Below are 13652 nucleotides of genomic sequence, written 5' to 3'. Positions count from 1 at the left end.
GTGAAGCCCCTTCTATGCCAGAATTGGAAAAAGGAAAAAATGAAGGCCCTACAAATAGAAAGTAACATGTAAATTCTGTACATTTTTTAAGACAAAACCTGGGACAAAAGATTCTCAGCAGTAAGAATAGTATTTGACCTTCCCCTAATCATTCACTCTAGAAGCTGCCCTACCACAGATCTGTGTCTGGAATAACGCCCACCAAGTTAGTGGTGGCTGGTGACTTGGGGAATGAAAATGGGGAGATCATTGAGCCTGGGAACTTGTACACGCTTCGGTTTCATGTTTTTCGGTTTTATCCCACTTCAAACAACTTGTCAAATTTGTATTTAAAAGAGACAAATTTGTTCTGCCACAGGGTATGGGTTAGCTTCCCAAGAACACACTACTTACACTCTTGTACCTATTCACACCCATCAGAAATCAGGCCCTTGTGTTCCTGGGGTGCTGTACTGGCCGCCTAGCGGGGCTGGGACAGACACAGCAGGTCACCAGGGAGCTCTTTGTCCCTCCTCTCCTGCTCTCTGCCTTCTCTGTGCTTCCATTGCTGCACTTCTCTGCAGTGTGTACTTGTTCCTTGTTTTGTCTGAACTCCCGTCCTCAATGTATTCTTTTATCCTTGGTACCCTCCAGAGTTTAGCACAAATCTCACCAAAAATACACTGAATGAACACATAAACCCAGTCCTTATTACCATGATTCTCTCCCTCTTTCTCTCTCTAGCAGTGGGATGATATGGGAGGGGATAGAAAGGGTAGGGTAAAAGAAAAATGCAGAACAATGAGAAAAGAACCTTAAACAACTGTAGAATTCTGTTTCAACTATTAAGAGCTGTGGAGCAGCGCCTGGGTGGCTCAGTTGGATAAGCGTCTGACTCCTGATTTCGGCTCAGGTCATGATCTCAGGGTCCTGGGATGGAGCCCGAGTCAGGCTCTGTGTTCAGTGTGGAGTCTGCTTGAGATTCTCTCTTCCATTCCCTGTGCCCCTCACCCTGCTTGTACACTCGCGTGCTCGCTCTCTTTCGGTAAATAAATACGAGAAGATAAAAAACTGGAAACTCACCAATACAGTATTATAAAAATGAATGTTTCAAGTTTCTTTACAGCAAGAAAAAGAAGGTAGAATAGATTTTTCTTTAATGAGATAAACTGATTAGATAGCTCACGTAGAACCTAAAACTTAAAATTTTATTGTAATTTCTTTGGTAAACATCAGTTTATAAAGGTGTGCCTTGCTCTGAAAATGTAGCAGTGCTTACATAATAATGGCTAATGTGTAAAACTACAAAACTAATTGGGTGGTACCTAATTATGAAAGGATTTTTTCTATCTAAAGGAGAGGAAAAAGAGCTCGCTGAAAGTCACTTGATTCCACAGAGCAGTATTTCTAGAGCTTTGAAGCAGGACCCTTCATGGGTGCTGTTGCTCAGCTTTATTCCTGGGCAGTGTGATGGTCGGAAAGGGGACAGCTCAGGGTCTCAGCAGGGCTCATCTTGGAAGACAGATCAAGACACCGCTGGCCTGGCCACAGACGAGCGTGTAAGTACGCTGAGCCCGGTAGAGACTTTGGGCTCTAAAGCTTCCTGGTCAGAGAGAGGAGCCTGGTCAAGAGCAGGACCAACAGAACACAAGCTCCAGGCTTAGTTCCTCAACTCCAGATCAACTCCACCTGGTGGACACCTTACACTTCCTGTATCAGATCCCAAATCCCACGTTCAGTCGCAAGCAGGCTCCTTGGTGAATGGCCTCACCAACTTCAGTTTCCCAAGCCAGGTTCTTGGATGCTGTTCTCAAATTGCCCCTTTCCCTACCCCAACCAGTGATTCACTTAACATCAACAATCTCCCCACTGGATAAGTTAGACAGAATGAAACTGTGCATTAGCTATGATTCCCTCATCTTAGAACAAAATGTGGACCAAAAGCTTCCTTAACTCCACAACCCCCTCCTCCCTGTAGTACGGTCACTTGTTCACCACCACCTCTTGTTTCCCTTTACAGCAAAACTTCCTGCAGATACGATCTCCATTTGCTGTTTCCATGTCCTCACTGCCCATTCATGCTTCCACCCCCTCCAATTTTGTTCTTACCATTCTGCCACCCACCATACTATGAAGAAGCTCAGGACAGACTACCAAGTGATAAGCAGCCACAGGGACCCTGGGGGATGAGGGGCTGTCTTGCACGTTCTGGCCGCAGCTGAGCTCCCAGCTGGATGCAGCTCCAGGAATGACTGGTTATACTGTGCGGGCAGAACTACCCAACTGATCTCAGTCAACTCACAAAATCGTGAAAAATAAACCGTTGTTTTCAGCCACTAAGTTTTGGGGTGGTTTGTTGCATAGCAATAGATAACACATTTCTCTACCTTCTTTCACTCAGTCTCTTGATGGCACTCAGTGTAGCTGATCATTCCTTCTTGAAATATTTAAATATTTGGCTTTCATCCTTCCCTCATTCCTGTTTTCCTCCTACCTCAGTGGCTGCTCCCTCTCAGCCTCAGCTCAGGCTTCTTCATCAGAGAGGCAGATCCTCGGGCTTCTCTTCTCAGTTTTATACCCCTACTGGGTGATCTCATCAGGCCTGGGGGTTTAACCATCTCTGTGTTCCCAGCCCTACTTCTGACCTCTTCTACAAGTGCCAGCCTCACAGATCCAAGTGCAGGCTGGGCATTTCCACTTGGATGTCTAGTAGGAATCCTCTAATTCTTCTTCCACCTTAAAACCCTCCATTACCTGGGTTTTAAACGGGCTTTGTTTTAGTCAGGTATGGTAAGATGTGCACACATGGAGATGCCTGTTATGAAGGAAGATAGATGTTTTTATACTCACAGATCCCTAGTAACAGGAGGCCAGCACACCTTGCAGGGCTGCCTGCACAGGGAGGCACCAATGCTGGCCAGGAGGCAGAGGGAGTGGGGAAAATGTGGGCAAGAACCTTTATTGTGACTTCTGGGAGAAGCCCTCAGTGAGGCATGCAGCAGGCTTCTAGATTCCTAGAAATACGCAGGAGCTTTTCAAAGCCCCAGTGGACATCTCATCCTTCAGCTTTTCCTTTAAACTTTTGGTTAAGTGTATTGTTTGCCTCAGCTCTTATCCACTGTGTCAGTCCCCCAGTCGTGATGTTAAAACACCAAACCACCCCTGGGGAGAAGCCTTTGGGACTGGGCTAGTTCCAGTGAGGACAAATAAATACAAGCCCTTTCAGGAGGGCCTTCCAGGGAACCGGGAGATGGGTCAAACAATGCAGTTTTGAAAAAGCTCCAGCCCCGTTCTGCCCTCTCTGGTACTGGTACCAGGAGTGTGGGCTGTTAGTTTTCAAGGCTGCCACGGAGCTGAGGAGCTAGGACCAGGGTAAGTTAAAATGCTACAAAGCTTGATGTTTTCACTTAGATTCAGCTGTTTTTCTTGACTAAATGTTAAACGAGTTGCTGCAAGACTTTAATTTCCAGAGAGCTCTGAAAACACGGATTCTGACCATTTTTGCCAGTTTTTCCCTGCGGCCACACTGCCACTGACGGGCAAACTTTCCGAGGTCCTTACTCCGCCATTTTCACTGATGTCACCCTTCAATATCAAAACCACAATTAAAATTTTTAAATTTAAATTAAAAATTCAATTTTTACAAAAAAGTTTCACACAACTTTACGGGGCACCTGGGTGGCTCAGTCGGCTGAGCATCCGCCTTGGGCTCAGGTCATGATTCTGGGGTCCTGGAATTGAGCCCCATGTTGTTGAACAGGGAAGCCTGCTTCTCCCTCTCCCTCTGCCCCTCCACCCCCCCATCGTTGTGCTATCAATCTCTCAAAATAAAAAAATTTTTTACACAATTTTTAAAAATCCACAATTAAAAGCCAAGAGAAAATTGCCCCTCATCCCGTCCCCTAATTCATTTGTACGCTACTACACTTAACAGATTTTTACGGTTTTATGGTAATATTATGTAGAATTTTAACATCATATCTGTTTTCTTTCCCCACAATCTTTCTGTCCCTCATCTTTTTTCCACTTCCCTAGTACCTCTTACTGCATACTCCCCACAGCCTGTGTCAGTGCAAACTTTGGCAGTGTGCGCCTCTCCTCAGCTTTCTCCTTGCTCATTCAAAAATAGCCACATTCCCACACACATAGATGCTCTTTATGCTATTGATTTAGACATTTCTGTGCCGTTTCTTTTTTCCCTTAACGCATCATGGACATCCTTCTAGGTCATGCTTGTTAAGGCTGTGTAACAGTCTGGATAAGGATCAACCACGTTGCTCCCGGCACCATGCCTCCCCCCACATAAATTCCGCACATAACCTATCTACTGTTGCTTGTACTTCTAGAAGATTCCCAGAAGACAGACTGCTGGGTCAAAGGTCATGCGTAGTTACAAATTTTAATAGCTATTCCCGTACTCCTTTTGCAAAGGGCTCAAACAGCTCACATTTCTGTCAACAACCCGAGTGTGTGCCTAGGCTCCAAATGCTCTTTAAACACTTGGTCACTCCACTGGGCCGGGGAGAAGAGGAGAAACGGATCTGCTTTCCAGAAGGAGAGACAGACTCTTTTAAAAGGGGACGTTCACTGCGAGCCCTGAAGAAAAGTAGCACCGAAGTCCCACTGGCAATTCGGAGTGATTGCTGTCGTGTATGTGTGTGGGTGTGGGCGGGAGGTGGAGGTGACCCGGCCCGTGGCCCCCGCACCACCCACCCTGCGTCGTGTGTGTGTGTGTGTGTGTGTGTGTGTGAGAGAGAGAGAGAGAGACCCCGCCCGTGGCCCCCACACCCCCCCCCACCCCGCGTCGTGTGTGTGTGTGTGTGTGTGTGTGTGTGTGTGTGTGTGTGTGTGTGTGAGAGAGAGAGAGAGACCCGGCCCGTGGCCCCCGCACCCCCCCACCCCGCGTCGTGTGTGTGTGAGACCCGGCCCGTGGCCCCCGCACCCCCCACCGCGCGTCGTGTGTGTGTGTGTGTGTGTGTGTGTGTGTGTGTGTGAGAGAGAGACCCGGCCCGTGGCCCCCACACCCCCCCACCCCGCGTCGTGTGTGTGTGTGTGTGTGTGTGAGAGAGAGAGAGAGACCCCGCCCGTGGCCCCCACACCCCCCCCACCCCGCGTCGTGTGTGTGTGTGTGTGTGTGTGTGAGAGAGACCCGGCCCGTGGCCCCCGCACCACCCATCCCGCGTCGTGTGTGTGTGTGTGTGTGTGTGTGTGTGTGTGTGAGAGAGAGAGAGAGAGAGAGAGACCTGGCCCGGGGCCCCCGCACCCCCCCACCCCGCGTCGTGTGTGTATGTGTGAGACCCGGCCCGTGGCCCCCGCACCCCCCACCGCGCGTCGTGTGTGTGTGTGTGTGTGTGTGTGTGTGAGAGAGAGGGAGACCCGGCCCGTGGCCCCCGCACCCCCCACCGGGCGTCGTTGGGAGCCGTGATTGCTGTCGTGTGTGTGTGTGTGTGTGTGTGTGTGTGTGTGTGTGTGTGTGTGTGAGAGAGAGGGAGACCCGGCCCGTGGTCCCCGCACCCCCCACCGGGCGTCGTTGGGAGCCGTGATTGCTGTCGTGTGTGTGTGTGTGTGTGTGTGTGTGTGTGTGTGTGTGTGAGAGAGAGAGACCCGGCCCGTGGTCCCCGCACCCCCCCTCGTCGTGATTGCTGTCGCGCGCGCGTGTGTGTGAGACCCGGCCCGTGGCCCCCGCACCCCCCGTCGTGATTGCTGTCACGTGTGTGTGTGTGTGTGTGTGTAAGAGAGACCACGCCCATGGCCCCCGCACCCCCCACCCCGCGTCGTCGGGAGCCGTCGGGGCGGCCCGGCTCGGTCGCCAGGGGGACGGGCGGCTCGGCCGGCTCCGCCAACGCGCGGGCGGAGAGGCACTGGGGTCTGGCGGGCGCGCGATTTCCAAACGCTCGGGGCTTCAGCGCGAGCTGCGCACGGCCCGGGCGTCTCCGCCCCCGTCCACTAGGCGAAGGCTCTTCGAGAGCCGCGAGGCGCTGCCCCGAAGGACGTGCCTGCTTCTCTTTCAAGCGCGGGAGACCCACTCTCGGGGTCCCCACATCACCCCCTCCCTCCCCCCGCCCCCCGCCCCGGCTGCCGACGGAGCGGAGGAGCGGGCCCCGGAGCCCGGCGGCGGGGCCCGGCGGCCGCGCACAGCTGAGGGCCCTGAGGCCGGAAGGCGCCGAGCCCCCTCAGCTGCGGGCCGGTGGGCGTGGTGAGGCGGCACGGGTTCCGTTTTCTCGGGCCCCGGGGCGCTTTCGCTTTCGCTTCCAGCTGGCGTCTGCACCCCGCGGGAGCCGCCCGCCCAGCCCGCGTCGGCCGCCGCCGGCGTCCGGTCAGCCGCGCTCCGACAGGCAGTACGCCCCCGCCGCCGCGGCCATGGCCCAGGCCGCCGTCCTCGGCGAGGTGACCCAGGTGCTGTGCGCGGCCGGGGGCGCCTTGGAGCTGGAGGAGCTGCGGCGCCGCTTGCTGGAGGGCGTCGGCGCCGACGCGCTGGAGCGGCTGCTGCGGGAGCGCGGCCGCTTCGCGGTGGCGACGCGGGCGGGCGCGGGCGGCGTGGTGGCGGCCAAGCGCGTCGTGCTGGCCGTCTCGGCGCTGCGCCTGTGCCGCGTGCACCAGAGCTCCAAGGCCGGCTGCGTGGGGCTGTGCGCGCAGCTGCACCTCTGCAAGTTCTTGGTCTACGGGGCCTGCAAGTTCATGAGGGCCGGGTAAGCGCCGCTCCAGGAGCCCGACGGCGGGCCCGGGACGGGGGGCCCTGCCCTCCCAGGCCGCTTTGGGCCCCCCCTTAAAGTGTGGGGACAACAGTAGGGGGCCGTTCCCCGGCCTCTCCGCCTTAGTTCTCGTCAGCGAACGTTTATTGAGCACCTACTGAATACCGGGCGCTGTGTGAGGGACTCGGGGTTTACGGTGCCCCTCCCCCCCCCCGCAGCCTCAGAGAGTGACTTGGAGCGCGGTAGCGGGTGGGACACCCCGGGCTGTGGCGGGGGTGGGGGGCTCTCCAGAGGAAAATTGGCCGCGGCTGGCTTCTGGCGCTCCACGAGGCCCCGCTCTCCAGAGCGAAGTCTGAGGGCCACACAGCCGAGGGCTTTCTCCGCCCGGCAGCCAAGGAATCTTAAAACCTGTCTCCACTCTTGCTCACTTGCTTACAAGCTGGCGGTGGCTTCTGTAGCATTTGGAAGAAAACGCGTGCTCCTGTTCAGAAGCTAGTCCATTTGTGTAGAAGAATTGGCTCCTTTTTTCTTGACTTTTTTCCCCCCTCTCTCTCCTCCCTCCCTTTCTTTTCTTTTCTTTTTTTTTTTTTCTTCCCCCGCCTGGCTTAACACAGTAGATGTTGCTTCTTGCTCACGTCAGGTCCACTAGTCGGCATGAGGTCGGGGTCTTGATCCACGCAGTCCTTCAGGGGCCCAGGTTGGCTGACCTAGACTCAGCCTCCTCAGGCCGCGGCTCTTGCGGCCATTCTGGGTGTCAGGTTACAGGGAGCGGGTGGAGGTGGGCGGTAGAGGGTTGGGAGGTTTCTATGGGCCGGGTCTGGACGTGGTAGGTATCTTTCCACACATCCCCTGGACCACGAGATGTCTCATGACCCCCCTCATGCCTAGATGCAAGGGGGTGGGAGTGGGAAATGTGCCCCCCCTCCCCCCCCCCCCCCGGGAGGCAGCTGCTGAGAAATAGCTTGATTAGAATATTCCAAGGCCCAGCTAAGGCTTAGGAGGGAGGGATGTGTTTGTGAGAAATTTGAGAGACAGGAAGTTGGTGTGAGTGCGGTGACAGGATGGGAGAGAGGTGATGGCTGTTTTCTTACTGTTGACTGAGAGAGGACGCATACTTTTTTTTTTTTTCTTCTTCTTCTTATCGACTGAAGGATGATTTCTTCCTTTTCTTTCTTATTGGCCAAGAGAGCAGAAGTGTGCCCAGGGACAGCTAGCCAAGTCTGCAGCCGGGGAGCACGGCCAGGGTCCCAGGCGCTGGTTTGGGAGTCAGTGGTTGGTGTAGTGGGCCAACGCTGCAGCCCCAGGAGCAGGCCGGATTTGAGGTGGAGGCTGAGGGTGGAACCTCGGGGAAACTGGGCCCTCAGGAGCTGGTGCAGAAGTGTCACCTCAGGGGAGAATGAGGAGCAGCATCTGGAGAAGAATGTGGACATGATAAGTGGATAGTTGGATTGAATGATGGGGATAACTGATGGATCTTGTTAATGTCGGTATTTGGTAAAATAAAGACAGCAGCCCTGTTCTCCAGCCAGTTCCCAAAATTTGGGGTTGGGTCGTATTTGTCTTGGAAATCTGGAAGTCTGATACCTGCTGGCCTACATGATTCTGAGCTTTCCTTTTCATTCTTCTCGGTTCCATTTTCCTTCTGGTTCACCTAGGATGGTTTCTTGAACCTTCCTTCCCTGACTGCTTTTGGGTCACAGAAGGGAGAGTGGGTGTGGTAGGCTGCTGTTTCAATGCTTTCCCTATTACTCTGCTTGTCTTCCTGAACCACAGGGTCAGCTGTTCCAGAAACAGATCATGGCTCCTGTTTTTGCTCATTGGTGACAGCTGGGAAGGGTTCCAAGCCCCTGACTTCTGTCCTGTGCTTAGGGGCAGTGAGCATGGTGGTTAAGAGCACAACGCCAAGACCAGCCTACCTTGTTTCAACCCTGGCTCTGCTCCTTACTAGCTCCATGATCTTGGGCAAGCAACTTTATATCCAAGCCTCAGTTCCCTCATCTGCAAAATGAGGATAATATCTAACTCACCTCATGGGCTTGTTGAGGACTATATGACTTATAAAACCTTCACGTAATCCCTTGTTTGTGATAAATGCTCAACAAGTTTTAGCAGCTGTTGTCACCATCCTCGTCATTGTAATCTTGGTGACACCAAGTTTGCCTAGAATGGTTTTCTTTTCTCTCCTTGCTTGGTTCCTCAACCTAAATATTTGGCCCAGGCTTGACACCTTCCAGGCACTGTCCCTTGATTGCCTCTTTACTTCTCTCAGGCTCAGGAGGTCCCCCTTCTGTCTGCACTGATATATTCTGAGCACGGCTGACCTTGCACTTGCCTAGCCATTTTAGAATCCTCTCCGTATCTGTCATTTCCATTAGAGTGGAAAAGGGGAAGAGTCCACATGACTCCACGGTTGTTGGGCTGTGCAGTGGAAGAGGGAAGTTGTCTTTTACTGACATGGGGGAGCCTATGGAAGGTGCTGGCTTGGGGGAGTCAACCAGGGGTTCGGCTTTCTTTTGCAATGCTTATAATAAGCATGACCTTTGAGGTTTGGCAGTGTCTGAGTAAAGCAAATGATATTTGCCTAACTCTTCCGGGTCCTGGTGACCTGGGTGATCATTTAAGACTTTGGATCGTCAGGGCGTGGTGCCAGTGCCTGACTCACAGTGAATGTTCAACAGGGGCTTCTTAATGGAAAGAATAGAGGAGGGAAGCAGAGAAAAGGGCTGGGCCTCAAGGCACGAGTGAGTGTACATATACCTTTAACCATAGGTGTCCACACTCATTCATTCAGCCATTGTTTAAGTGTCTGCTAAGTGCCCACTGACTGGCATGCTGTGACTCTTGTTTGGGGAATGGCCCTGTCATTCTTACCAGACTCTGATAAGAGGTGCTGTCCTGGTCCCTAGAACTCGAAAGGTACTATCTCTTCCTTTGTTTTCTCATTGTATAAACATGCTGATTTTTCTCTGGTGCTGCTAAGCAATGTCAGGAACTGTTCTGAAAAATTAAAGACTGATTTTACGAGTTGTATGAGTTTGTTCAGGCAGCCATAGCAAAGTACCACAGACTGGGGGCGTAGATAGAAACTTCTCACAATTCTCAAGGCTGGAGGTCTAAGATCAAGGCAGGATTGATTTCTTTCTGAGGCCTCTCTCCTTGGCTTGCAGATGGTATCTTCGTCCTGTGTCCTTACATGTGTGAATCTGTGATTTTATTTCATCTTCTTAGAAAAACTTCAGTCAGATTGGATTAGGTCCTCCACCCCAACAACCTCTTTTTAACTTGATTTTTTTAACTTTTTAAAAGATTTTTATTTATTTGAGAGAGAGTACAAGCAGAGGGGAAGGGCAGAGGAAAGGGAGAAGCAGACTCCCCGCTGAGCAGGGAGCTTGACTTGGGGCTCGGCCCCAGGACCCTGAGATAATGACCTAAGCCGAAGGCAGACACTTAGCCAACTGAGCCACCCGGGCACCCCATTGATTACCTCTTTATAAACTATCTCCAAATACAGTCACTGGGGGGTTAGAACTTCAACATAAGAATTTTGGGGAGGCGCAGTTGAACTGTGACACCAGCTCTGCTTCTTTGCAGGAAGAACTGTAGAAACAGTCACAGCTTGACGACAGATCACAACCTGAGTGTGCTGAGAACTCACGGTGTTGACCACCTCAGCTACAATGAGCTCTGCCAGCTTTTGTTTCAGAATGACCCCTGGCTTTTGCCAGAGGTGAGTTCCAGGAGGGGGTGTGTATGTGTGTAAGTGATGGGGGAGAAGCCAGGAGGTTGGAAGATAGGAAATAATTACGGCAGAAGAGAAGCCAAGGACCCCATAGTGACCACTGGGATCTGCTTGGAGGAGACCTAGATTGCATTCGTGGCTCTGCTGATTTTTATACCTGTGACCGTGGGCCGAACTTGGCCTGTCTAGAAGCCGCCTTTCCTTCTATTGCATTTGGGCTGGCACCTCTGTTGCTGGGCTTCTTTGAGGTTGGGGGAGTCTGGCCGGTGGCTGCAGCAGGATATTCCTTACATAGGGATGAGGGGATGAGAGAGACTCCAGCCGGCTCCTCCTCATCTAGCAGGACTTGGAACCACGTGTTATTGCCAGACCCAGGGGGTCTGTCTGTGAGGAAACTTTTAAGAGATGCTGACAGGCAGATGATGCTCTCTCTACTGAGTCAGTTGCACCCAGGGAATTTTGAACTTTTGTTGATGTGGATTCTCGTAATGCATTTCAGATGTTACCCAAATCTCACTGCAATGACTATGTACTAGTTTGGGTCCTCTGAGAAGCAGACACCAAGATGGGATCAAAGTGCAAGAGATTAAGTGGAGAGGGAGCAGGTGGGGACTCTGGGCAGTGATGTGGCAGGATTGGGGAAAGGAAGAGGCCTGGGTAGGAAGAGAGCCTGACTGTAGCACAATTCAAGAGAGCTTCTGCCTGGCCAGCAGGAAGTTCTGAGCTAAAGTAGCTCATCGTTGCCTGGCAGCAGCCTATGGGAGCATGGTCTCTGTGTGAATAAGGTGGTGGCTCCCGAGGGCAGCGGCAGATCTGAGTGGTGTGTCCTGTGGCCATCACAGGTTTGTGGGATGCTCTGGCACTGTTTCTGGGGTAAGGCTACAGAGATTAGATTGACCTGTTTTAATGAAGATGCTTCCATATTATTCAATTAAAACCACCCATTTGAGAAAGGTGCTACATGGCTTAGTGATTGGCACATAATAGGTATTAACTTTTTCCTTTTGCCTTTTGAAAATTAGTATTGATTTAATTCAGCTAACCTTTTATTGACTATCCACTGTGGGTTAGGTACTGGTGTAAAGGAGAGAAAAGACCCTGTACTGCCCTTCCAGGAGGCGCATTTACTGGGTGAGACAGACAAATCAACATGTGATTGCAAGGTGCTGTTGTAGATGCTGCAGTAGAAGTCAGCACTCTGGTCTCTGGGGCACAGTTGGGGCGCCTGGGAAGGCGTCCTGGGTAGATGGTGCGTGCTCTGAATGCTGAAGGATGCATGAAGGATGAAGGTCTGGGAAGAAGGGGGCACAGAGAGGATGGAACTGGCATGGTCAGGGAACAGCATGTAGGACAGCACAACTTGGATTTAGGATGGGAGAGGGAAGGAGGAGAAATGGGTGAGTGGAGACTCATCCATGCAGCCTTCAGTATCATGGGGAGGAGTTGGGGCGGGGGGTTGTGTTTGGAGAGTGGGCATTAATGTTTTGGAGAGATCATCTTGTCAGTATGAAAAATGAATCAGAAAGTGACCAGTCTGGAGTGTGTAGCCTCTTGTGTACTTGGGTGTGCAGGTTGCTTCAGAACACAGTGCCAGCAACTGGGAGTTGTGACCATAAATTCGGACCCAGTGCAGCTTTCCTGCCAGGCCTTCTGCTCTCAGGCTAGTCACCTCATCAGATGAGCAGTCGGGGACTACTGCCATGAATGGAGCACCTGCTATGTTCCAAGACATTTGTATTAGCCACTTTGTGCATTTCCCATTTAATCCTCATGATAGCCCAGTGATGTAGGTGGCATTATTCCCATTTCAGGGATTAAAAAGCTGTAACTCAGAGCTAGTGAATGGCCTGCCTAAGGTCAGGCATCTTGTAAGTGGCAAAATCAATGTTAGGGCCTTTTCCCTTGGGGCTTCCATCCCCAGAGTGGAGTTCCTACTGATTTAAGTCTGGGTTCTGCAGCCCTCTGCTGCATTTCTACCTCTTATTCAGTGTAATGCCTGTGAATTGCATAGGTAGGCCCTTGGTGGTCTCTGGCCTGTTGTCATCTCCAGGAGTTTGGAATGTAGAGAAGGAGCAGTTGGTTGAAGTTCAAGTCCCAGCTTTACCAACAGACCAATTCAGCAGACCTTGTACATGCCAAATGTAGATAGCTGTGTGACCTAGGGCAAGCCGGTGAACTTCTCTGAATTTCTGTTTGCTCCTGAGAAATGAAAGGACTGTATTTGGCCTTCTCTAAGACGCTTTAAACACTCAGAGCCTCTTGGACCCTGAATTTCAGAAAAAAGAAGATGGTGAGATGAGGCCTGGCTTAGAGAGTGTTGGTGAGTCAATGGGGGAAGGTTGTAGGTGGAGTATGAGGGTTGTTAGCATGCTGCTATATGAGTTACATTGAAATGTCTCCTTTGAAGGGAACAGCTCTGATCAGTTGGAAGTTCTTTGGATTTTCCCAGTGGAAGGGCTTATTCTGTACATTCTGCTGTCTACCCAGTTCCCATTTTATCCAAGGGCATACATTAGTGGCCGTCCATCTAGAGTGGGGGATGTTCTCATAGCTGTGTGACTTGGGAGGATGACAGAATCACAGCTTTGGCTAGGTCTTTAGAGGAACCTCTTGTGACCGTGCGCTGGTCAGGAGGGAGGGTGGTGTCCTGTGAGGCCTTCCTAAGCTGGTGTTTTCTCCTTTTCTGTCAACAGATCTGCCTTCATTATAACAAAGGAGATGGACCCTACGGCTCTTGTTCCTTTCAAAAGCAGTGTATCAAACTCCATATTTGCCAGTATTTTTTACAGGGTGAATGCAAGTTTGGCACTAGCTGTAAGAGATCACATGATATCTCTAATGCTGAGAATCTGGAAAAACTGGAGAAGTTGGGCATGAGCTCAGATCTGGTGAGCAGGCTGCCTTCCATTTATAGAAATGCTCATGACATCAAGAATAAGAACTCCACCCCCAGCAGAGGGCACCCTTCTACCCCGGGCCCACAGGGGACTTCTGGTAAGGTTCTGGACTGGGGCGCTTGGATTCCACATTAATGGAATGTGTGACCTCGGGCAAGTCTGTGCTGCTTTTAGTAAAGCGCAGTTGGTCATTCCTTCCCAGCTAGTGGGTGTTATGAAGATGACTTGAAATCATAGCCATGAACAAGCAAGATATTCTAGACAAATGCCAATTCATGTTGACTGTGAATGAATTCCTGACAGGTCTGATCTGCAGTGAATGAAGGCTATTTTAATTTCAGCTCT

At 51.6% G+C, this 13652-nt stretch overlaps 1 protein-coding gene across 1 annotated transcript in view; it reads left to right on the top strand.

Moving 5' to 3' along the window:
- The first annotated feature begins 6066 nt into the window (after positions 1 to 6066).
- Positions 6067 to 13652, top strand: part of PARP12 (poly(ADP-ribose) polymerase family member 12) — a 39101-nt gene continuing 31515 nt past the window's right edge. The window contains exons 1-3 of the mRNA XM_027574782.2: positions 6067 to 6668; positions 10263 to 10398; positions 13104 to 13404. Coding sequence (XP_027430583.1) covers positions 6340 to 6668; positions 10263 to 10398; positions 13104 to 13404 — 766 coding nt within the window. The 5' untranslated portion in view covers positions 6067 to 6339. The remainder of the gene's footprint in view (positions 6669 to 10262; positions 10399 to 13103; positions 13405 to 13652) is intronic.

Source organism: Zalophus californianus, chromosome 12 (genome assembly GCF_009762305.2).
Source record: "Zalophus californianus isolate mZalCal1 chromosome 12, mZalCal1.pri.v2, whole genome shotgun sequence".
NCBI classification, from domain to species: Eukaryota; Metazoa; Chordata; class Mammalia; order Carnivora; family Otariidae; genus Zalophus; species Zalophus californianus.
This window is presented reverse-complemented; position numbering and strand designations above follow the sequence as displayed.